This window comes from Microtus pennsylvanicus, chromosome 6, assembly GCF_037038515.1.
Source record: "Microtus pennsylvanicus isolate mMicPen1 chromosome 6, mMicPen1.hap1, whole genome shotgun sequence".
In the NCBI taxonomy this organism is placed as follows: domain Eukaryota; kingdom Metazoa; phylum Chordata; class Mammalia; order Rodentia; family Cricetidae; genus Microtus; species Microtus pennsylvanicus.
The window spans coordinates 109,714,385-109,740,361 of record NC_134584.1 but is presented as its reverse complement, the minus strand read 5'-3'; the positions used below and the strand labels follow the sequence as shown (position 1 = coordinate 109,740,361).

At 45.1% G+C, this 25,977-nt stretch overlaps 1 protein-coding gene across 1 annotated transcript in view; it reads left to right on the top strand.

The window, feature by feature from the left end:
• Pkd1l3 (polycystin 1 like 3, transient receptor potential channel interacting) overlaps positions 1-25,977 on the top strand; it is a 52,249-nt gene that overhangs the window by 11,639 nt on the left and 14,633 nt on the right. Inside the window, exons 5-21 of the mRNA XM_075978018.1 lie at positions 2,162-2,272; positions 6,653-6,826; positions 9,036-9,163; positions 9,253-9,379; positions 10,796-10,924; positions 11,743-11,974; positions 13,501-13,694; positions 15,999-16,229; positions 17,973-18,074; positions 18,319-18,497; positions 19,245-19,391; positions 21,410-21,597; positions 22,006-22,217; positions 22,649-22,829; positions 23,416-23,602; positions 23,688-23,922; positions 25,401-25,500. Coding sequence (XP_075834133.1) covers positions 2,162-2,272; positions 6,653-6,826; positions 9,036-9,163; positions 9,253-9,379; positions 10,796-10,924; positions 11,743-11,974; positions 13,501-13,694; positions 15,999-16,229; positions 17,973-18,074; positions 18,319-18,497; positions 19,245-19,391; positions 21,410-21,597; positions 22,006-22,217; positions 22,649-22,829; positions 23,416-23,602; positions 23,688-23,922; positions 25,401-25,500 — 2,857 coding nt within the window. The remainder of the gene's footprint in view (positions 1-2,161; positions 2,273-6,652; positions 6,827-9,035; positions 9,164-9,252; positions 9,380-10,795; positions 10,925-11,742; positions 11,975-13,500; positions 13,695-15,998; positions 16,230-17,972; positions 18,075-18,318; positions 18,498-19,244; positions 19,392-21,409; positions 21,598-22,005; positions 22,218-22,648; positions 22,830-23,415; positions 23,603-23,687; positions 23,923-25,400; positions 25,501-25,977) is intronic.

Genomic DNA, 25,977 nt, shown 5'->3' with positions numbered 1-25,977 from the left:
CTAAAAGCAAAAATGAAACAAGTCTAACCAGCGGGTTAAGTGTCCATTGCCCATTGCAGCACTTGAGGGCTCATTCCTCTGTAGGACTCACATATCCACAGTGTGTGTGTGTGTGTGCGTGCATGCACACGCAACCGTGTGAAGAACTTCTGCTAGCCACCCGCTGTATCAGAGGTGCTAGAGAAAAGGTAAAGCCACCGAGACAAGGTGACTGACAAGGATTCCATTCCCCACATTTGCATTTAAAATGTCCGACCCAGTTTACACGCAGCCTGACACTTCACTGCTAAAACGTCCCTCTTGCTCTGACCTGCTTCACTTGGTGTTGGCAGCTAGATGCTCCCTCTTCTCCCAGCACTGTCTCCCACTCAGGAAGGACCAGCCTGCGAGAGCTTAAACCAAAAACGGGGTTTGGTTCCTTCCCTTAAACAAAGAGAAGCCGGAAATGTAGACCGAATATCCAGAAGTGTTTACAGATAAATTACCAGAACTGTTAAGAGAATTTAGCAAGGTTGCCCAAGTCCAGATATGTGTTAAAACTAAGTGTTCATCAGTGGAGAAAATTAAATACAGCCAAGTGAGGAAACAGATCCCTGTAATTCCAGTGCTCAGGAGGCTGAGACTGGAGGATTGCAGGATTAAGTTCAGCCTGGCCTACATGAATGTTAAGGTGTACCATGATGCGGCCCATCTGGGTTCTAAAATACCACACGAGGTATGTGTCCCCACAGCTGCCGGTAGCTAGGATAGTACCCAGGCCTAACCTCACTGGGTCCTGGGGTGGCAGCTACATCTCACCCATACATACCTTCATCCGCTCCTGTTGGTACCCCAGTTGTCAGAGCCATGATACAGTTCTAAAAGCGACCTCTCCCACAAAGTCAGGTGTGGCCTATTAATGTGCCCCACGAGGATGGTGTGCTGGCCGGTCTTGTGTCAACTCGACACAAGCTAGAGTCATCTGATAGGAGAGAACCTCAATTGAGAAAATGCCTCCATAAGATCCGTGGTAAGGCATTTTCTGAGTTAGTGACTGATGAAGGAGGCCCTAGCCCATTGTGAGTGGGGCCGCCCGTGGGCTGGTGGTCCTGGGTTCTATAAGAAAACAGGCAGAGGAAGCCGTGAGAGCAAGCCAGGAAGCAGCACCCCTCCACAGCCTCTGCATCAGCTTCTGCCTCCACACTCCTGCCCTGTTGGAGTTCTGATCCTCCCTACTTAACCCAGCATTTACAGAGCGCAGTAGGGCCTTGGTGAGCGTCTCTTGACAGTGTGTGATAAGTGGAGTGTACTTCAGAACCGAAACAAGCAGTTGGGTTTACATGGAAATCGGTAGCATTTAGACTTCAAGCACAGCTTTGTAAGCTAGGGCCTTGCTCTGTTTGCTCTGTTTGTCCAGGGAAACATTCAGTACCTCACCTCCTGCTAAAACAGTATTCTGAAGGTTTCCCCCTTTGGAACATGAACTCTTCCCCAGTGTGGAAGCTTGAACTTGGGGCCTTGTTCTTGCTAGAAAAGCTCTCTATGAACTCTTTCCTGTGATCTCACCAGCAACCTCATCTGCCTTTATATTCATTCTATAAAATTCTTATTCATCTTCTTTCATGTATGAAGGAAGTGAAAATCAATTCCACCCCACTTGCTTCTGAAAGTAACAGCCCTTTTGGAGCCTGAGGTTCATGAAATTTAGAAGGTCAGCTTTGTTTGGCCATTAACTTAGTATACTAAACTCCAAATGCATGATAAATCTGTATTAAGTAATTTTAACAAAATATTATCTTTTTTTGGTTTTTCAAGACAGGGTTTCTCTGTGTAACTTTGGAGCCTGTCCTGGAACTCGCTCTGTAGACCAGGCTAAACTTGAACTCACAGAGATCCTCCTGCCTCTGCCTCCCAAGTGCTGGAATTAAAGGTATGCACCACCACTGCCCAGCACAAAATATTATATTTTAATTTTTTACATTTATTTAGTTGTGTGTATGGAAGTGGGGATGTTCACATTTTATATTACTCACATGGAGGTCAGAGCACAACTTGGAGGAATCAGTCTGTCCATCCACCATGTGGGTTCCAGGGATCAAACAGGGGTCCTTCAGTCTTAGCGGTAAGTACCATTGCCTACTGAGCATCTCTCCAGCCTGACAAAATCTTTTCTTCCCAACAGAAGTTGGTCCCAGAAATACCTGCTTTTCAAGCACACAGTGAACTCCAGAAAGCTTATGACATCCTCCAGAGAGTGAGAAACTCCCCTCCGACATCTCCTACACCAGCTCAGGTATTCACAAACAGGGAGGCAGCAGGAAGGGAAGGAAGGAGGTGGAGACTGTGCCATCCGCAGAACTGGGCGTTACAAAAGTACTTGGTGGAGACGGAGCTGAGTATCAGCAAATACAATTGCGCCGTGAAGTCTGAAATGAATGCATTGACTAGCGATGGTATTCTCAGAGTACTGATTGGGGTACTTCATTTTAATTCGTTTGTTAGGAGAAATCATGCAGCTGAGATAGATGTGCCGCTTGCCGTAGATACGTCTTGGGACAGGCAGCACAATCGAAATGCTCCCGACCTTGCAGTTTTCTGCATCCATGCTTGCTGACATCACTTCCTCATAATTGGTCAGGCTGCTTCTTATGCATAAAAAGGTGGAAGCATAAGAAACTCAACTTTCTCTTTTCTATGTTTTTTACACTTGTAAATACATGACAATAAGCGTTTTGGTTGTTTGGTTTAGTTCTTTGGTTTGTTTGTTTTTACTTTTTCGATTTTGAAATAGGGTCTCAGGTATCCCAGGTTTGTCTCAAACCTGATGTGTAGCCTAAGATAGCCTTAAACTGTTGATCCTCCTGCCTCTACCACCCCAGTTTCCATATAACAGAGATGCACCCCCACCCAGTTTATGAGGTGCTGAGGCTCAAGCCTAGGGCTTCACGCGTTCTACAAAACACTTTACCAAGTGAGCCACATCATTGTTCTGTCTGAATTTTTCAATTACAGAAGCAATACATTCTTTGGAAGAAAATGAAAACAAAGCAAAGGCAATCATGAGGAAACAACCCCCAGATACCCATTTGCCCTTGCAAATCTCTTTAGCAAGATGTGACCATTGTTCCCTTTGTCCTCGATACATATGATGCTTCCTAAGTCACAAGCAGATATGAACCCTTCCCCTTTATTCCTTCTCAGAATAGCTTTCTGCCTTCATCCATCTTGTTTGCTCTTCACCTTGATTCATTGATCTTGGTATTAGAGGCTTTTATTACTTTTTAAAAGTGTTTTTTATTGATTTTTATTGAGCCCTACATTTTTTCTCTGCTACCCTCCCTACCCCTTCAACCCTCCCCCAAGGTCCCCTTACTCCCAATTTACTTAGAAGATCTTGTCTTTTTCTACTTCCCATGTAGATTAGATCTATGTATGTCTCTCTTAGGGTCCTCACTGATGTCTAGGTTCTCTGGGATTGTGGTTTGTAGTCTGGCTTTCTTTGCTTTATGTTTAAAAACCACCTATGAGTGAGAACATGTGATAATTGTCTTTCTGGGTCTGGGTTACCTCAGCCAAAATGGTGTTTTCTAGCTCCATTCATTTTCCTGCAAAATTCAAGCTGTTGTTATTTTTTTCTACAGTGTAGTACTCCGTTGTGTAAATGTACCACATTTTCCTTATCCATTCTTCAGTTGAGGGGCATTTAGGTTGTTTCCAGTTCTGGCTATGACAAACAAAGCTGCTATGAACATAGTTGAGCACATGTCCTTGTGGCACAATTGAGCATCCTTTGGATATATACCCAAAAGTGGTATTACTGGGTCTTGAGGAAGGTTGTTTCCTAATTTTCTGAGAAATCGCCACACTGATATCCAGAGGGGCTGTATCAGTTTGCACTCCCACAAGCAATGCAGGAGTGTTCCCTTTACCCCACAACCTCTCCAGCATAAGTTGTCATCCGTGTTTTTGATCTTGGCCATTCTTACAGGTGTAAGGTGGAATCTCAGAGTTGTTTTGATTTGCATTTCTCTGATGACTAAGGATGCTGAGCATTTCCTTAAGTGTCTTTCAGCCATTTTAGATTCCTCTAGGGGAGTTCTCTGTTTAGGTCTGTACTCCATTTTTTATTGGATTATTTGTTCTTTTGATGACCAATTTCTTGAGTTCTTTGTATATTTTGGAGATCAGACCTCTGCTGATGTGGGGTTAGTGAAGATCTTTTCCCATTCTGCCACTTTGTCTTGTTGACCATGTCCTTTGCTTTACAGAAACTTTTTAGTTTCAGGATGTCCCATTTATTGATTGTTTCAGTGTCTGTGCTGTTGGGGTTATATTTAGGAAGTGGTCTCCAGTGCCAATGTGTTCAAGTGTATTTCCCACTTTCTCTTCTATAAGGTTTATTGTGAGCCGGGCGGTGGTGGCGCACGCCTTTAATCCCAGCACTCGGGAGGCAGAGGCAGGCGGATCTCTGTGAGTTTGAGACCAGCCTGGTCTACAAGAGCTAGTTCCAGGACAGTCTCCAAAACCACAGAGAAACCCTGTCTCGGAAAAAAAAAAAAGGCTCATTGTGGCTGGCTTTATGCTGAGGTCTTTGATCCATTTGGACTTGAGTTTTGTGCATGGTGATAGATATGGGTCTATTTTCATTCTTCTACATGTTAATATCCAGTTATGCCAGCACCATTTGTTAAATATGCTTCCTTTTTTTTCCATTTGATATTTTTTGCTTCTTTGTAAAAAATCAGGTGTTCAAAGGTGTGTGGATTAATATCTGGGTCTTTAATTCGGATCCATTGGTCCTCCTGTCTGTTCTTATGCCAATATTAGGCTGTTTTCTGTACTGTAGCTCTGTAGTAGGGCTTTTATTATTAAGAGTAACTATTGTAGTTGATTAGTTTTCACTCTTTGGCTCTTTGCTCTTTGGTGGCCCACCACCTAGCTCCCACACAGGTGAATTTTTTCTTACTTATGAATGCCCAGCCTTTGCTCTGCTTGTTTCTAGCCAGTTTTTCTTACGTTATCCCATCTATCTTTTGTATCCGGGCTTTTATCTTTCTCTATCTATATACCTTTCTTTACTTCTTACTCCATGACTGGCTATGTTGCTGAGTGGCTAGCCCCTGATGTCCTCTCTCCTTCTTTTCTTGCTTCCCTATCTCTCTCCCAGATTTCTCCTTCTGTTTGTCCACTCTGCCTGCTAGCCCCACCTATCCTTCCTCCTGCCTTGCTATTGGCTGTTCAGCATTTTATTAGACTATTAGGTGTATTAGAGAGGCAAAGTAACACAGCTTCACAGAGTTAAATAAAGACAACATAAAAGAATGCAACCGATCTTTGCATCATTAAACAAATACTCCACAGCATAAACAAAGGTAATGCATCTTAAAATAATATTCCACAGCAAACTGTTGTTAACCATACTTCAAATATTTTGTGCCAGTGTGTTATTTTTAAATTTTGGAATGTGTTTGATTTTTTGTTTGTTTCTTTGTTTGCTTGTTTTGAAACAGGGTTTCTCTGTATAGTCCTGGCTGTCCTGGAACTCACTCTGTAGACCAGGCTGGCCTCAAACTCACAGAGACCCACTTGCCTCTACCTCCTGAGTGCTGGGATTAAAGATGTGCTCCACCACTGCCCAACTGATGCCTTTGATTTTTACAGACGCTTTTAATAAATATAACTTTGAAAGGAAATAGCATCTCAAAGTAAAAATAATAGCACCTGTGTGGGTATCCAGTAACCATCCAGTCAAACTTGCCTAGCATTTCCTTTTGGTAGTTAGTTGACTGGTCTTACTATGCCACCTGAGCTGGCTTTAAACTTACTTTCAATCCCCGTCTCTGCCTCCTGGGTGCTAGGATTAATAGCATGCACGACCGCATTTGGCAGGCTAGCCTTTCTTACTCCTACATAAAAGAGAAATGGTGTTTTCTCTTGTGTTTAGAACTGTTTTTTAGGTATCTGGAAACTTGATGCGGCCATCCGTGCCTTCACACAGAGCCCTCCTACTCAGCATTTGGCCAGGCATTGCTCTTTTCCCAAGCATGCCTCTTTTAGTTGATTCTGTTCACTTAAACAGCTTGTCTACTTAACGCTCCAAGTTCCTTAGGATAACATTAAGCACAATCCTCCCCCATAGGTGGTATGGAATCGTATATTTTTCTTGCCCGCCAAATGGTGATGTTTCTTCTGATAAAATACCTTTGAACTATATAATATCAATAATGGATATTGATGCGGAGCTGTGGAATATCTCAGTTGGCAAAGTACCTGTACGCAAGCTTGAGAACCTGAATACACATCTGCAGCACCTACGTAAAAGCCAGATGTGGCCCTGCATGTCTGGAAACCTACTAATGGAGAGGTGGAAACAGACAGATCCCTAGAGTTTGCTGACAGCTAAGCTAGCCGGTTGGTAAGACCTTCATTCAATGAGAGACCCTGTCTCAAAAAACATGGTGGAGAGCAACTGACAAAGACACGTGACATCAATATGGTCTCCAGATGCACATTCACCCACGTGAATATGTGCACGCAACATACATACATCTATACATATACGAAGAGAAGGAGAGAGGAGGGGGAGGGAGAGAATATTGAGCTGCTTGTAAGAAGGCAAGAATAAATTTAAAACAGTCACGAGTTACACACATCTCCTTTCTGATGTCCCTAGGTCAGCGTGGCCAATTTGCTCATCCACCTGAGTGAGCAGTTGCTGCTGATGATCCCGTTTCAGAACAACGACAGTAGGAACTTCAAAACTCCCACAAGCCCCTTACAGGCTCTCGGAAGCACAATAACAACCACAGAAGGAAGTCAGCAGGTTCTTCTGCCAGACACGGAGCAGGTGAGGGTGCTGCATGCAGGTGGCCCACTCTGCCAGGAGCTTTGACCTTAGCATCCAGCCACATAGCCTCTCCCCAGTCTCCAGAAGAGACTCTACTAAAGAAACTACTGAATCTTCTCCGGTCTCTTTTTCCACCCCACCAGTGCAGAGGCTACACTATATTCACTTCATAATCAAGTGAAACAGACTTAGTAACGCATATTATAAACCCTTCATGAGACAGCCAACACCTTTAGCTCTTAGAAAAATGCAAGCTAGAACTAAGAAGCTGAATATAGTGTTATCCCAGCACTAGGGAGCCTGAGATGGGGGGGTAGCAAGTTCAAGGCCAGCCTGGGATGCATAGCAAGACCTTGTTGGAAGATGAGGGAATAGGAAGGAAGGAAAGGAGAAAGGAAGGGAGGGAGGGAAGGAGGGAGGGAGGGAGGGAGAGAGGGAGGAAAAGAAGGAAGGAAGGAAGGAAGGAAGGAAGGAAGGAAGGAAGGAAAAGAGCAATAACAATTTACACCAAAAACTATGGGTAAGCCAGGTATGGTGGCACATGTCTGTGATTACAGCACTCAAGAGGCAGATGGTCGTGAGGTTATATTATATATTAAGGTTATCCTTGGCAGCACACTGAGTTTGAGGCCAGCCTGAGACTCTTAAATTAACGTCAGAGAGAAATGATGGTCAGTAATAAGTATTAGCAAGGATGCTGAGAAATCGTAATTGTTGTAAATTGTTGTATTGGGAGACAAAGCAGCAGCCCCTCAAAGTGTTAGAAACAGGTCTAGCTGCATCTCCTAGCAATTCTGGTCTTTCGGTTTATATACAGGAGAGAATTGAAAAAGCTGATCCACATAAAGACGTGTTCAAAAGAGGGTTTTTCAAACAGAAAAAGAGTACAAAGTGGAAACAGTTCCACTGTGTGTGATCTGAGGGGTGGATAAAATACATACAGCTTGTTCACACACGGACACACGATACAGCATGGGGAACCCTCAGGAGCACCACGCCCAAGGCCATCTATTGTAATAGATGGGAAATGTCCAGAAGCTTCAGGTCTGTGGAAGCCTGAGTGGGCCAAGTTATTTCGAGGGGATGAATTTAAAAGCCAGATTGTGGTATTGGTACATATGGAGATGTAAACTCATATACTCCGAGTGGGTGAGCTCTACCACATTTGGGAATTTGATCTCAATGGAGCTGGTTTTAAATACTCATCGTGTTGCTGAGGCTGCAGCTCAGCTGGTAAGGTGCTTGCTTTCCTGCAAGAAGCCCCGTGCTCCATCCGCAGCACCCCAGAGATTGAGCGTACACAGCATTTGGGATTGAGGCGGGAGGATCAGAAACACTAAGTGATCTTTGGCTACAGAGTTCGTTCAAGGTCAGCCTGGGATACAGGACACCTTGTCATTCCACCCCACAAAGAGCACCTAACGTGAGAACATTGATGAAAACTCATATCAGCGGCAGGAACAGAAGTTCCTCACAGGGCTGATTAACCGGTTAGAACTTTCGTGATCATGGGGAGTTTGGAATGGTACAAGTTCAGAACCAAGTTATCTTGGGCCATCATTCGCCGTCTTAATAACCATTTGTTGTCAGTATGTGATCTGGCCTCTGTGTGATCATTGGGTAAATCCTTTGAAATGTTCAAACAGACACCTAGCTCCCAGTAACTGAAAACCTTAGAATGCTATCAGACAGCAGCTGAGGCCTATAGAATAGAGTCCCCCAATCTCTTTAACCCACCTACCTAATGATCCCACCAATGTATTCGAAAACTCCTTCATTTAAGACTTTGTTCTGTCACTATAAAAACTTCACCCAACTGTCACCACGATGGGACATGGAATTTGGGTGACCTGAATTTGAGTCCAGGACCTTGGTCATTCAACCCAGGATGAACTCTCTTATCTGCTTTGAGGTAAGAGCTGTTTCTTTCATCAATATGGGGCAATATATATATATCACATTATTATATTATCATATATTATAATATATATTGTTTATATAAACACACACACATATTTCCTTGGCTGGCCCTCTTGGGTGATGCAAAGTTGTTAGTATTACTCTAAACACTTCTATGAGGTTCCAAAGTCCACATCTGTGCTGTTCCCTTTCTTAACACCACCATCAAAATCCCTGTTCCCCTTGTAAGCCTATCAGAACCACTTCAGTGACAGTCCGCAGGTCACAAGGACTCTCACTCTAACTGCAGGTTGAGGACATGCTGGAGATGTCCTTGATGGCCCTGGGAGAGATCCACAAAGCATTTTCCCAACAGAGCCTGCCTCTGGAGTCGGCAGTGACCTTGACCTCTCCTGTGGCTACCGTGGTGTTGAGCAGGTTAGCAGGCTGGAGAACTGGGGAAGTTTCATTTTGGTTTTGACTTTTAGACGGCATCCAGGAACTGACTGTCATTTCAACTCTTGCAGCCACAATGTATCATCTTTGCCCCTGAGCACTTATACTCTGGGTGGCCCCGCACCCTTGAGGCTAGGTTTTCCATCCGCAGAAGCACTGAAAGAACTCTTGAATAAATACACAGGAGTGAACCTTCAAGTGAGTATGAACTTGGAGATGGGAATGAAGATGGTATATGATGGCTGTGTGGGAATGTAGGGGGAGAGAACACACACCAGCTGAGCCACATAAAGAAACTGTGGGCATGGGCTGGAGAGATGGCTCAGTGGTTAAGAACACTGGCTGCTCTTCCAGAGGTCATGAGTTCAATTCCCAGCAACCACATGGTGGCTCACAACCACCTGTAATGAGATCTGGCGCCCTCTTCTAGCGCATGGGCATACATGGAGGCAGAGTGTTGTATACACAAGAAAGAAAGAAAGAAAGAAAGAAAGAAAGAAAGAAAGAAAGAAAGAAAGAAAGAAAGAAACTGTGGGCACTAATTTATATTTCATACTGAGAAGAGAAGGGTCTCTTTAAAATGTCCCAGGAGAAGTTGGGGACGGCTCAGTAGGTAAGAACATGTGCTCTGTCAATAAGAGAAGCAGTTTGAATCTCCAGCACCCATATGAATGGGTGGATGGCTGTGTGTGCCTGTAACCTCAGCTTGCAGTGCAGAGACTGGCAATTTATGAGAGTTCATTGACTAGCCAAGCTAGACAAAAACACAAGCTTCTGCTTCAGTGAGAATCCCAGGCAGAGAGCAGTAGAGGAAGATTCCCAGTGTCCTGCTCTGGCCTCTCCATGCCTACTCATTGCCATAAACTCTCGCATGCAGACTCACGTATGTCACACACACACACACACACACACACACACACACACACACACACACCTAGTATATAGATAGGTTTGACGGCAGATGCCTGTTTTCCTAGCACTTGAGAGGCAGCAGCAGGAGGATTGTGGTGAATTCAGGGCTCAGGGATCGCCTGGGCTATGTTGCAAGTCTCAAAAATATAAAAATCCAGTAAGAGAGTTTGGGAGTATTAAATATGCAGATTTAACTAAGTTTTTGTTTTGTGGTTTGAATTGATCTCAACTACTGACAAAGCTGGGATTATCTGAATCATAACTGATTCAGTGTAAAAAAAAAATCACACCAACAGTATCCGAGTTTAGAATACTTGCTTGTTACTACAAACAAGCAGATGCATGAAAAAGATGTTGAGGCCCAGAAATGCAGTGCTCTCTTTCATTGTTTCTCATCAGTGTTACAATGTTTAACGCCCCTTCTTTACCTAACACATTGTTTCTCATCAGTGTTACAATGTTTAATGCCCCTTCTTTACCTAACACATTGTTTCTCATCAGTGTTACAATGTTTAATGCCCCTTCTTTACCTAACACATTGTTTCTCATCAGTGTTACAATGTTTAACACCCCTTCTTTACCTAACACATTGTTGGGGAATCCCAGCATTTAATTTAGAGTTACTACCTTGTAATCTGTTGGAGGGGTCTCCTGAAAGAACAATTTGGCAACTGGAGGAACTGGAATTTGCTTCCTCGGCAGGTAACAGGACTGGCTTTCAACCCTTTTGAGACTTCAGATGACAGGAATATTGTTGGAAGTATTGGAAATGTGCTATTGAGTTCTGATTACCGATCGCTCCAAGTCCATGATTTAATAGAAGATATCGAGGTAATAGTTTCTTGATGGAAACAGGACATCCTGGGAAAGAGGATGGAAAGATGCAACAACTTTGCATTTTAGGCTCATGTCAGAGCTAAGTAGACGTGCTGCCTTTAATCCCAGCACTATCTCTATGGGTTCAACGCCATCTAGAATACAGAGGGAGTTCTCTATGCCAGGAAAGCTACCCAGTGCTGCGGGACAATGCTCTCATACACTGCAAAGATTTGTCACTTGTATTAGTTTAATAAAATTCTGATTGGCCAGTAGCCAGGCAGGAAGTATAGGCAGACCACTAGACTAAGAGAATTCTGGGAAGAGGAAAGGCTCAGTCTGCAATCACCTGCCAGATGCAGAGGAAGCAAGACAAGAATGCCTCATTGATAAAAGGTACCAAGCCACGTGGCTAAACATAGACAGGAATTATGGGTTAGTTTAAGTTGTGAGAGCTTGTTGATAATAAGCCTGAGTTAACGGGTCAAGCAGTTTATAGTTAATATAAGCCTCTCTGTGTTTCTTTGAGACTGAATGGTTGTGGGATGGGGTGGGACAGAAACCTCTCTACAACCCAGTGAGACCCTGTTTTTATTTTTTTTTTAAAAAAAAGGGATTCATATCAGGGCCAGTATTTTGTTGCATATCTCAGGAAGCTTCATGAAGAGATAGACCTTGCTTGGTCCCAGGAGAAGCCATTTGAGACTATATACCCTTCACTAATTCCTGGCATTGGGTCCTAAGACCCAACAGAGAAAGCTTGGGAAGTTCCTTACCTCATCACTATAAGGAATACAGAAAGGCCCATCTTAACCCGGAGGCTCTCTTTCTAGATCGTGCTCTGGAGAAATGCCAGCATGGAGATCCAGCCCACCAACCTCAACACAAGTACAGACCGTTTCACAATCACAGTGAATATCACCTCTGTGGAGAAAACACTTATTGTAACCACCGAACCCGAAAGTCCTCTTCTAATGACACTCTACCTGGGCTTCCAGGACAAACAGAACCACACTCACTTCTACCACAACACCAGCCTTCCGAGGGACCAGGTGTGGCAGAAAGGTATTGGCCATCAGATATCTGAAAGTTAATTGGTGATATGTTTTTCTTATTTTTAACTTGTGATTGTGAGGTAATTGTAGGTTCACCTGCAGCTATGAGATGAGGCAGCATGCATGTTTTTTTAACCAACCCTCCTAATGGTTGAGCTACAAGTTCACAACCAGGAAGTGACCTTGACCCAATGCACTGTCTATATATATATATATATATATATATATATATATATATATATATATATGTATGTATATATGTGTGTGTGTGTGTCTGTGTGTGTGTGTCTGTGTGTGTGTGTCTGTGTGTGTGTGGAGAGAGAGAGCATATATATGTATATATACATGTATATATATACATATATATATGATAAAGCAAATTTTATAAAATCCTAATTGTAGAATCCAATGATAACATGAGTATATACTATCAAACTCAAATTTCAGTGTTGTTGAAAACACCCATAAACATATTAGGGGGCATAGCTCTATGGTAGAACAAGTGTTTAGTATGACAAGGCTGAGATTCAATCCTTATGATGAAAAAAAATTGAGACCAACTATAAGAAGTAAAATTCTAGTGCCATGGCCATATCATATTATTTCAAGTTTGATAAGATATAGATGAATGTACATGAAATACATATCCCAATTTTTATTTTTAGTTTTAAATTTGAGTAAGAGTCAGAGATACTAAGTCTTGATATAAGACAAAAGAGCATCATCAGAGAAGTTAGGAATCTGTCTCCGTCTCTCAAGTGCTAGCAAGGATTACAGCTCTGTGCCACCATGGTGGGTTTATTGATGCTGGGGATCAAACCCCATATATGTTAGGTTCATATATGTTAGGCAAGCACTCTTCTCACTGAGCTACAGTGCCTGTCTCTTCGTCAGTGTTTTATTGCTGTGAATGACCACAGCAACTCTTACAAAAGAAAGCATTTTATTGGACTTGCTTGGGTTCAGAGGTCTAGTTCATTGTCTTCATGGAGGGAGGCATGGCAGCGTGCAGGCAGACACAATGCTGGAGAAGTAGCTGAGAGTTCTATATCCAGGTCTGCGGGCAGCAGGGAGAGAGAGACACTGGGCCTGGCTGGACTTTTGAAACAGCAGAGCACATACCCAGTGACACACTTCCTCCATCCAACAAGGCCACACCTACTCCAACAAGGTCACATCCTCTAATCCTTCTCAAGAAGTGCCACTCCCTGATGACTGGGTATTCAAATATGTTAGTCGATGGGGGCCATTTTTATTCAAACCAGCACACAGCCCAAGTGTGATGGTTTCATTTTCTAAAGCTCACAGTGCATTCCAATTCATTAGACCTAATTGCGCATGAATCAAAAGAACATGATTCCTGTAACTAGAACGGATTGGAGGCAGAGTTCAGGATTGTGTCACCGGTCTTTATTGTACACGTTTCTGGTACTTGATTTGTATCCGCATTTGCAAGATCATAGTAATAAACAATAGTTGTGGATCTGAAGGCATTTCGTCCCATTGGAAGTACAATCCATGATTCTTTGTTCTAAGATGAGGAGTACACATGGGTGCTGACACCGGAGAGCCTGCAGTACGGGACTGGCACCTACTACATAATGGCCGTGGTAAATAAAAGTACAGAGGCCACACAGCACACACCTATCCTGGTCTCAGTGGTAACTGCTGTAACCCAGTGCTATTTCTGGGACCGAAACAACAGGACATGGAGGAGCGATGGATGCCAAGTAAGAGGGGAGTGGGGGGCTCTCTTAGACCTTACCTGCATCCCTTTCCCTGTCCTCCTTGGGCATAGGCCAGACACAACAGCAATAGGAAGGAAAACAAATCATCCTGGGGACAAAGAGGACGGTGGCCTGTGGTAGCCTGGCAGATATGTCTCTGGAACAGCAGGTCCATGCCGTGTTTTTCTAATTTCCATCTCAGTGAAGTTTCAGGCAGGCCCGGCAGTGCTGGGCACTGAGTGCCACCTGATAGCCATAAACGAAAGAGAAAGCAGATGTGGGAGCTGCTTGCTAAATCTGCGGTGGCTAAAAGAAACAAGCCTCCTGCTAGACAGAAGAGAACATTTCCAGTTGTGAATGTTATAGACAGGGGTGGAGAGGTGGCTCAGCAGCTGAGAGCATTTCCTGCTCTTCCAGAGGACCCAAGTTCAGTTCCCAACACCCACATATTGGGTTACAGCTGTCACCTGTAACTCTAGGGGATCCAGTGCCTTCTTCTAGCCTCTTCAAGTACACACACACACACACACACGCATGCCCACACACATGCACACACACATGCATGCACACACACACAACGCACACACACACAAATAAAAATAAAAGTAAGCCTTAAAAAAGAAGAATACATTGTAGATTCTTGTACACCCCATGCAGGCAAGGACAGATTGTCACATTTACAGACATCATCTTGTCCCTGGTATCTGACCCTTTCAGACAACATCATACCTTTCAGTACATAGCCCAGGTTGGCCTCCAGTTCTCCCATGCATCACCACACCCAGCTTGCATATCCTTGATCCTGTGGGTGCCAGCCTGATCTACTGTCTACTTTAGGGACACCACACTGATGCAAGCCCCTGGTAATTGTGAAGCTCTTTTTCCAAGATCTGGGACTGGATCTGGGTGTTGTGGTGTTTGTGTGTATCCCCAACACTTGGGAGGCAGAACAGGGGGGCATGAGCTACATAGTAAGACCCTATGTTTAAAAAAAAAAAAGCTTGTCAAGGACAAAATGAAATTCTCAAGAAAACAACTGCCTCAAACAGTAATTTCTGGCAGCTGCTTCTCAGGCAAATCCCCCAGTCAGGAGCCTCTTAAGAAGCAGGTTCTGCTGTTGGCTGTGGGTGAGCTAGGCAATGCCGCCGCACCACGTTTCGGAGAAACCATTCATTGAAGAGCAAGACTCAAGAGCGTTTACGCTGTCAGGACACAAGCACTGATAACAGAATCATTAGGATGGTTCTACTCCACTGAAGCCCTCTGTGATGCTGCCTCTGAGTACAGGAGAGTAGTGACTGAGCAGCCAGGACTTAGCACTGTGTGGCAGAACTAAGGAATTAGTCATGGAGGCAATATTTTCAGTGGAAGGGATCAATCCCATCCAAGGCTTCAGGCTTGCTAGGGAAGCACTCTACCACTGAGCTCATGTTAGAGGCCTTCGTTCACCAATTCAAACATATATTGGTAGCTTCCATTCATTCATACTTATTGGTACAATTTGAAAATACACATTATGAAGAAATATTATCCCATATGGAGAATTAGAGGGAATAATTTAAAAGCTCTAAACATAAACCACTCAGTTTGCTCAAAGTTATTATTTTTCTAATTCAGAGGGTTTTGGGGGTTGTTGTTATTTTATTTTGAGACTAATTATGTAGGGTCTAATTATGTAGCCCAAGCTGGCCTGAATCTCATAGAAATCCACTGGTTGGGGGAGGATTGAAGGGAGGAGGGGAGAGGCAAGGAGGGGAACAGAGAAAAATGTAGCACTCAATAAATATCAATTTAAAAATCCACTTGGTTATGCTGGGATTATAGGCACAGGCCATCACACCTGGCCTCATCCAGAGTATTAAAAATAACTAAACTCTCAGGAATAATAGAAAGCACACACGTACTGTTCCCACTCCCTCCCTCCTGTCGAGGGTAGCCCCGGCCCTAGATTTCCTGCACATACTCAATAGACACCTTACATGCGAGGTACCACATTAGAAACTGGGGGTGCAGCAATGGAACATCAGTGAAGAAGATTGTACACATGCAGGGCTGCCTAGCAAGCCAGCCTGAATGCAACCCCTAGAACCCCTGTGGTAGAAGGAGAGGACTCATTCCTGCAAGCCGTCCTCTGGCATCCACATCTGCCCTGTGGTGCATGATCAGCCACGCACATGCACAGAAATAAGCGTATAGAAAACAATCTTCATATCCTCTTCTGTCTCAAGGCTGCCGGTGTTGCCTTTCCTGCTTGCTGCTCCTTAGCGCACTTCTACCTTAGACTTGGCGTCTTCCATCTCCTTCCAGGTAGGGCTGCAGAGCACCATGCTGAAGACGCAGTGTCTCTGTAACCACCTGACCTTCTTCAGCAGTGACTTCTTCATCCTGCCCAGGACGGTAGATGTGGAAAACACCATCAAACTGCTTCTTCATGTGACCAGCAACCCTGTTGGGGTGTCGCTGCTGGCCAGCCTTTTAGGATTCTATCTCCTCCTAGGCACGTGGGCTTGGAGGAAGGATCGAGCAGACTTGCAGAAGGTGAGAAGGTCTGGGCTCCAAAGGCCACCGTGTCTTGAGTGTGTCAAGTTAGATGGGGGGAGGTAGGCATTATAAGCCAGGGAGCAGAGACATTTGAGTGGGGTAGTATTACATTTTTCTGCTTGTCTACTGTCACAAAACAAAGTCGCTTTTTTCTTTTTCTTTCTTTGTGGGATTTTTTTTTGTTGTTTGTTTGTTTGTTTAGTGCTAAGGTTGTATCATAACAAGAGTCAAGCACATTAGAAATAAACCAGGAAATAGCTGTCATAAGAACTCAACTGAAATCAAACTCATTTTTGTTTGGTTTTTTTCAACACAGAGTTTCTCTGTAGCCTTGGCTGTCCTGGAACTTGCACTGTACAGCAGGCTGGCCTCGAACCTACCTGCCTCTGCCTCTGCCTCCCAAATGCTGTGATTAAAGGTGTGCGCCACCACCGCTTCCCAGCTATGGGACTCATATTTATCTCACCTTATACACTAGAAAAAGGTATGCTGAGTCAAATTATAGTTTAACATAACTACAACTTACAGGAAACTAGGAAAGAATGCTTTCCTGGGGCTGGCGATATGGCTCCCTGGATAAAGGTGCTTGGCATTAAGCCCAGTGAACTGAGTTTGATCCCAATATACACATGACAGAGAGAGAACAGCAGTTGACTTCTGACCTCCGCTTGTGTGTCATGGCACATCTGTGCCTCCATCCTACACACACATAAATAAATGCTAAGATTTTTAAAAATTATTTTCTGTGTTGCGAGACACTATCTTATACTGTCCCCCAACCTGAGCCAGGAAACACATGATATAGTCCAGGCTGGCCTTGACCTCACAGTAATCCTCAAGGGCTAAAATTACTGATGTGAGGCACCTTACTTGGCTGGGCAAATTTCTTTTAGACAGGATCTCACTGAGTAGTACTGGCTAGCCTGAAACTCACTGCATAGCCCAGGCTAGCCTCAAGCCCACATAGATCCACCTACCACTGCCTCCCAAGTGCCACCACACCTAGCTATGATTAGAAAAAAATTTGAAACAGTGAAATACTTTGGCATCTTTTTCTTAATTTCTGTTTTATACATTTCTTCTTTTTTTTCTTCAAGGGCTCATACATGCTAGGCAAGGGCTCTACCAAATAGCCACACTGCAGCCCCTTGTTTGTACTGGGAAGTTCTGGGAGGTGGAGTCCTGGGTGAAATGTCACCAGCTTTAGAAAATAAAAGTACAAGACAGGCCGGGCAGTGGTGGTGCACGCCTTTAACCCCAGCACTCAGGAGGCAGAGGCAAATGGAGCTCTGAGTTCGAGGCCAGCCTGGCCTACAAAGTGAGTTCCAGAACAGCCAAGGCTGTATACAAAGAAACCCTGTCTCAAACAAACAAACAAACAAAAAAGACAGCAGCTTAGTTTTCATTTCATATAAGCAGCAAGAGTCCATGGCCCTCACCGTTCATCTGAAACTCCAGTTTCCCTGGGGGTCCTCTACATTGCAAGCTCCTCCTGAGCGGGAGGGAGGTGGAGGGCTTGATGCCTGAGGCCTCAGGCGAATCTGAGGATGTTCCCTTTTAAAGACAGAGCCTGGAGTTTCAGACTTCGTCCCTCTGGTCACTTGGCTTGGGTGCTTGCCTGGTGACATCACTTCCCACTGCTTCCTATGGGGTTCCAACGCTGCCACGGAGCAGCCTATTCCCAGCTGGGCTCTACTGAATAGAGACCTGGCAAGCTCATCGCTTCTTCTCTGCCCACAGGTGAAGTTGACCATCCTGGCTGACAACGACCCCAGCTCTGCATTTCACTACCTTATCCAGGTCTACACTGGGTATCGAAGGAGGGCTGCTACAACAGCCCAGGTTAGCAGGGCCACGTTCATTGCTGTGTGTCTTCTGCGATGAGGCACACTCTAACCTGGCCATATCTTGGTGTCCAATAGTGCTTTAAAAGAAATCATGGGGATTGGCATTGCCTAAGCCTGAAGTGTATGCGAGGAACCCTTGTCCAACTTGTCCAACTTCCCATGGCTGCTTCTTTCCACTTAAGGAAAAGCCCAAACGCGTCCCAGTGCCTTGTGTTTTATCTCTCCTCGTCACGTCTTAGGTTGTCATCACCCTCTATGGCTCCGAGGGGCACAGCGAGCCCCACCACCTTTGTGACCCACAGAAGAGAGTCTTCGAGCGGGGAGCACTGGATGTTTTCCTCCTCTCCACAGGGTCCTGGCTGGGGGACCTGCATGGCCTTCGGCTGTGGCATGACAATTCTGGCGACAACCCTTCTTGGTAACTACCTGCCCTGTGCTGGCTTAGTTTTCTTTTAATTTTTGTTTGTTTGTTTGTTTTAGATTTTTACATTTGTTTATTTATGTGTTTTTGTATGCGTACGTACGCACCGTTCACCCGTGAATGGAGGTTAAGGGTCGATGTGAGAGTCTCCCTTCCACCAGATGGGTTCTGGAAATTGAGCTCAGGTCGTAAGACTTGATGGCAAGAGCCCTTACTCACTGAGCCCCCTCACTGGCTCTGGTGTCTAGGTCCCCTGTAACCTTACAGGAGACCAACAAGTTTCCACCGTAAACAATAATGTATTCAGCCAAATCATAACGAGCGGCTGCTGGATTCAGGCCTTTAGAGAAGAAAACCCAGAGAGAAATAAGAACACTTAGGATATGGGGGGGATTGTATAATGGAAGACGACCCCCCTCATTTTTAAGGCATCATAACTGTGTACAGCAGTCACGGTGACATTAAGAAATAATAGAACATTATCATGCATGGAACAAAAAAAGTTGAAAGATACACTCATACACACCCACACACACACATCAGTAGTGAAGTCTGCAGTCAGCCATCTTGGACATGACCTTCCTGAGGGCAGCAGGTGAGACTGGCTTGCCTACCTATCCTTATTGCCTGGCAAAGCATCAGTTGCTTACCTGGGTCCTCACTGCAGGTGCAAGGTGACCCTCTTATCGCACAGCAGACAGTCGATGCCCACTTCCTAACATGGCGGCCCTGATCTGACTGCAGGTATGTAAGCCAAGTGATCGTCAGCGACATGACTATGAAGAAGAAATGGCATTTCCGGTGCAGTTGTTGGCTGGCAGTGGACTTGGGCCACTGCGAGCGTGATCGGGTCTTCACACCCGCCTCCAGGAGGGAGCTCTCTTCCTTCAGGTACAATTGTCCGTGCAGACACTGATGCGAGCTTAGAGGGCTATATCTCAGCTCTTTACTCCTCGTCGTCTCTCCATCAAACTTTTCAACTCACAATTTTGGACTCTTCTTGGCAATTCCTTCCTCAGACCAAAATGAATGGCTGCAAGAGGCCAAGCATGTGAACTTAGATAAAACGCCTAAATGTGGTCCCTAACCTCTCCTCAGGAATGTTCCCTTTTCTCCTTTTGTGTGGCGGGAACAGTAAGCATCCGTTACTTCTGAGAAGCCGCTCCCATTCTGTTGCCACAGAAGAAACCACCATCCTATTTTTGTTATGATCTTGAGAAATTAAGGAAAGGGAAAACCTGGGTAGTTGGTTTCCTTCAGATTGGCTGGGTCTGTAGTCATCTGAGACTTCATGCTGGCACCATGGTCAGCAGGTGGTGACGGCTGTCGGCCACACAGCACCTACACATGGCTACCCCAGCATGGCAGCCCCTGGCTAGCTGGGTGCTTTCTCTTGTGACCAGCTTTTCCTAGACTGGCCTTTCAGAAGAACCAAGTCATTCCTGCTCTTTCTGACCCTGCTCTGTAGAGCTTCCCAGGGAAGAGACAGTCCACCATTCAATGGGAGAAGTCAAGTGAGTTTTGAAGATATATTTAAATCGTCACATGAGCATAGAGTTTATAGTTTACCTGACCCAGTACAGGCTATGTGGCTTGATATTGCCTGTGTTCTCAGTCATATTTGGTGTGTGCTAGCTGGTTATACAGGGTCCTCCTGGGTTACTTTGGTCCAAACTGAAACCCATAAACAACGGCATAACAAGCCGGGCAGTGGTGGCGCATGCCTTTAATCCCAGCACTTGGGAGGCAGAGGCAGGTGGGTCTCTGTTGAGTTTGAAGCCAGCCTGGTCTACAGAGCTAGTTCTAGGACAGCTAGGGCTCTTACACAGAGAAACCCGAGATGCCAGGTCTCGCTGTCAGTGGCCCCACAGACTGCCCAGCCATACAACTGTCACCCCTTCAGAGGGCCTAGTTTGGTCCTATGCTGGTTCCCCCGCTGTTAGCCCGGAGTTGGTGAGCTCCCGTTAGTTCAGGTCAGCTGTTTCTGTGGGTATCACCATCATGGTCTTGACCCCTTTGCTCATATTCTCACTCTTCCCTCTCTTCAACTGGACTTTTTGGAGCTCAGCCCAGTGCTCCACAGTGAATCTCTGCATCTGCTTCCATCAGTTGCTGGATGAAGGTTCTATGATGACATTTAAGACAGTTATCCGGGCTGGAGAGATGGCTCAGAGGTTAAGAGCACTGCCTGCTCTTCCAGAGGTTCTGAGTTCACAACCATCTGTAATGAGATCTGGTGCCCTCTTCTGGCCTGAAGGAATACATGCAGGAAGAACCCTGTATACATAATTAATACATAAGTCTTAAAAAAATAAATAAAAATTAAAAAAAGAAAATAATCTTTACAGATTGAATACGTCCTATTCTATATAAAAAAAGATAGTTATCAATCTGACTACAAGGCACCTTGCCAAGAGTTTTAAGGTCATCTAAGACCTGGAGAGTTCCCCAAACACACACACAACACAGCCTTACACACGCACGTGGCTTCTGGATTCCAGAAGTGTTATCAGAGCTTTTCTAAGCCCTTTAGGATTCCCGTGCCCTGGCTCTGGTTCATGCAAGCAAATACCCACACATACAAAATAAAAGAAATAAGTCTTAAAGCTTGTTTTAATCTCACATAATACATGTTATCTGAAAGCTTGATCAGAAAGATGTAAGTGGAGGTTGAGAAGGTGCTGTGCATTTTGCTGCTGGACAAACCATGCCTCGGTCTAGGTTGCTTCAGAGTGAAAACTCAGGCTGGTGGGATGGTAAAGGCGTTCGCTGCTAAGCATGGTGACCTGCATTCAATCCCTGGAACCCACGCTGCATAAGGAGAACACTGACTCCTCTGACCTCACGCTTAAAGCCCCGCATACAAAAGAAAAACTAAGCAGATTTTCTTATCTAATTTCTCATTTTAGCCACCTGTTCTCCTCCATGATCGTAGAGAAGTTCACCCAGGACTACCTGTGGCTTTCGGTCGCAACCCGACATCCCTGGAGCCAGTTTACGAGAGTGCAGCGCCTCTCGTGTTGCATGACGCTGCTCCTCTGTGACATGGTCATCAACGTTATGTTCTGGAAGATGGGTGCTACCACGGCCAAGAGGGGTGAGCAAAGCACGCGTGAGCCGTGATGCGTGCTGTCTGCAGTGTGCAATGTTTGACTGTCTTTTCCTCTTTGAGGGTTAGGGATCAAGTCACGGTGTGCCTTCATTTCCCTGACGTCATATGCTAACACATTCTCTTGGTGCTCTCGTTGATAAATAAAACCATCTCCAGGTGGTGTTGGCACATGCCTTTAATCCCAGCACTTGGGAGACAGAGACAGATGAATCTGAGTGAGTTCAAGGCCAGTCTGGGCTATAAGAACTAGTTCCAGGACAAGCTTCAAAGCTACAGTGAAACCCTGTCTCAAAAAAAAAAAAATCTCATGATTTGCTGCCGTGGAAAACTTTCTACCTCCAGATAAGTTCCCACGTAAGCAGCTCTAACCCAGGAGGGTGGAAGCTAAGCCAGGCTCTCCTTTCGTAGGTCCGTTGGCTGTGACCTGGTCAGAGATCATCATCAGCTTCCAGACTGCCATCATCCTCTTCCCTATCCATCTCGTCTTTGGGCGGCTCTTCCAGTTGATTCACCCACCAGAAACTCTGCCCCCACTTCCTCCCACCCAGGCTGCCTGCCCCTCAGGTCTTGTGTGTGAGTCCCCATCTCCTACACAGGTGGTCATGGTAAGCTTCCGATCTAATTTTTGTATGTAAGGTACCCTCCCCCATCTGTGTGGAGGGAAAGAGTCAAGGAGGACTCCTTCGGAGGCTCACAGGGTCCTGGTTCCTTTTCTGTCTTTCCCCTAAGTCCTGTCCACTGACTTGATCTCGGTTCTAAGTTTCTTCAAAGATTACTAACCGCTCTGGAGTCTGAGTGTTGGGGCAGCCTGTACTACCCTGGAGCTGTTTCAGTTTTTGATGTTTGAGCAAACTGTCCCTCTCTCGTGCTATAGTCTCCCATAGAAGTGGTTTTGAAGCCACTGTGGGCTGACTCTTTCCTTACACTAGGCATGGACCCTTGATTAAAAGAAAAAGGCTTGCCAGTCTGTAAATGGCGCTCAGTGCTGGGCTAATGCAAGACAAAATGAAGCCTCTCAACTCGGTTCTATACCCAGGAATTGAAGCAAACTGTGGGGTTCCTGCTCAGAAGAAATGCTCACCTGCTCTCGGAGCGTGAACAGTCTTCGTGGAGTTCTTGTGACATTAACACGCTGGTGACGCTTTTATCCAGCCTCATTTGTTCTCTCTTAGAAGAGCAAGGCTGTCACCAGCAGACGGAAGCCCGGAGGGAAGCCGGTAAAGTCCAGTGATTTAGTAACTCATCTAACGTAGCCTCCACGCCCTTGCATACTTTAAATTCTTAGTCATTTTTGCCTGTCAGCACAAGACAGTTTATGCCTATTTAATTTCCTAAAGCTGATAGCTTGAGCTGATAGCTTTGGTTTCTTGGCGTCTAGATAATCTGATAATAAAACCATAGTACTAATTGTAAAAACGTAAAAAATATTGAGACCCCCATATTCCATCGGCTGAGCCTGCCATGTCATCTTCTCCTTCCCTTGAATGGAGAGGTGGCGTGATCTATGAATTTTGAATGCAGTTTGGGAACTTGCTAGTCCAGGCTGCATGTGCTGGAGCTCAGGCGGAGAAGCTCAGTAAGGTTTGAAGAGTTGTCTGGGTCAAAGTTCAGAAGCATACACTAGTGAGCTGCGTCTGCACCCTCAGGAGGGAACAGTACGGCAGGCAGTTGCTGGAGCCTGTCTCCATCAGTACTGGGAAGTGTTAACTTTACTGCCACCTAATAAATTGCTCATCTCCACCTCTGATCCATATTTACTGAAATCTCCCATCTGTGAATATGTCAACCGAAATAAAACCACAGCAGAAAACCACCACCATTTCTGCCGCTACCTGCTCCAAGTTCTGCAGAGACTGAAAACCCACCTAAGTGCGCTCGGTGCTGCTCAGGCCCACCAGCCCTGTAACTTCTCAGGAGCGGTTAGCCAACTCCAAAACCTCCAGGAACTCCTGCAAACGCAGATTCTTCCCAGGGAGGGAGGGCCATGCAGGTAAGCACCCCGGACCCCCGTCCCTACCCGGAAACTTTCTCTTGGTATCTGGCCAGAAACGAGTCCTTCAGTTTCTATTCTTCAGGCACACGACCAGTTTCCCCGTCCTAAGCCCAGAAGAAGGGAAGAAGCGCATGTCTTTGTGCCTGGTCAGGTGGTTGAAGTACAGCTGCTGGCTCCTCCTAGGTGTCGTGAGCCTGGTTTCAGCTTTTTTCACAACACTTTATAGCCTGGAGCTGAGCAAAGACCAAGCCACCAGCTGGGTTATTTCGATGCTGCTATCAGTGCTTCAAGACATCTTCGTCAGCCAGCCCGTGAAGGTACTGAAGAATGGGACGGACCGTTACCGTTGTAGGAAGCTGGAGAAACTGAGGCCATGTGTGTAAACCCAGGTGTTTTGAAAATTAGGAAAGAAATCAACAGGCAGAATGATATCTGTTAGGGATTTCTGTTGTGTTAATAACAGAAAATGACTAGCAGCTAATAGATTAGCATATGAAGATGGAGACAATTTTTAAAAATCAAACATTGTGACCGGGCGTTGGTGGTGCACATCTTTTATCCCAGCACTCTGGAGGCAGAGGCAGGCAGATCTCTGTGAGTTTGAGGCCAGCCTGGTCTACACAGTGAGTTCCAGGTCAAACACTGTGGTTGATGAGATGACTCGACAGGTAACGGCACTTGCTGTCTAACCCCTGAAGTCTAACAACTTAAGTTTGATCCCAGGGACCCACATGAAGGTGGAGGGAGAGAACCAACTCCATGGAGTTGTCCTGTGACTTCCACAAGTACTGCACAGCATGTATGCACACAACACTCAATACACACACAATGGTAATAGCAATATTAATAATAAGAAATAAAATAATGACAGTAACTTTTTAAAAAAACACCTTTTTTTTTGGTTTTTAGAGACAGGGTTCCTCTGTATAGTCCTGGCTGTCCTGGAGACCAGGCTGACCTCGAACTCACAGAGCTCCGCCTGCCTCTGCCTCCTGAATGCTGGGACTAAAGACATGCACCACCACCTCCAGGTAACAAGCCATTTTTTCAAAGAAACATAATTGAGGTTAGAAAGATGGCTCAGCAGTTAAGAGTACTTGCTGCTTTTTGCCAAGGACCCGGGTTTGATTCCCAGCACCCATACAGTGGCTCGCAGATATCCGTAACTCCAGTTCCTTTTTTCTGACCTCTGAGGGTACCAGGCATGCAAGTGGTATACATACATAAACGAAGGCAAAACACTCATCCACACAAAATAAAATAGATATTTTTTTTTAAAAATCAGTGAACATAAAGATTTTTGACTAAGGAAAAGTCAAAGCACACCAAAGTATAAAAATAACATAATGCACTCTCGAGTTCCGATACCCAACATCAGAGATTACCAGTGATGGCCAACATTGTTTCATCTGTTTTGAAAAAGAAACTTCCAAAGTTTACATGACTTTCATCTGTATATCTCGAAAATTTATATTTCTCTACAAATTAAACATTTTAAAACATAAAATCATGACAACGCGTAGATAAGTTAACATGAAAATACATACTTGAGGAGCCAGTTCTGTCTCTAGTCAGTAAAGGAACCTGAGTTTGATCCCGGGATGCTGCATGGTAGAAGGAAATAAAGACTGAGAAGTTATCCAGATCTCCATGGGAATGCCATGGCTACAAGCTAATATAAATGCATGAGTGAATGGGACATGCTATCAGTCCCCAGCCCACTGTATGTATGACATCATTGTCTGGGGCTCTGCAGTACCTGCTCACGGAGTTCCCCTGTGACTCTTGTCTCCAGGTGATCGTCCTCTCCTTCCTGTTCTCACTGACAGCGAACCAGATGCCATGGCTTAACAAAGACAAGGAACAACATGCCAAGAGAATCGTAGCACTTTGGGGTAATTCCAATAATCCCAACTACTGTTTAGTTTTATGAAGAGCGGACCATGTAAAAACAGTAGAATTCGAGCCACCTCAGTGATTCCAATGTACTCAGAGAGGCCATGTTCTCTGCCCGGGAGCCCCGTGTCACACACTCAAGCATCCCCTGGAAACCAGTGCTTCTTCTCAGTACTTCCATGCTCTGCTCCATCTCTCCTCCCTCCTGAGCCCCAGATGGTGTTTGTACTGCCTGTCATCTCTACCTGAATGCCTTCAGTTGCCTCTGACAGAGCTGTCTGCCCGCCCCACAAATCCACTCTTCTGTATTTTCTCATTTCTGTCAGGTGGCATCACCACCATGGCTCTAAACATTAGAGTAACCCTAAGTACCCTTACTCCCTGCACTCCATCACCAAGTCTGAGGGGTTACAACCTGTAAAAAAAAAAACTGACTAAAAGTTACTCACACCACCTGGAGGAATGTTGCAATGCAA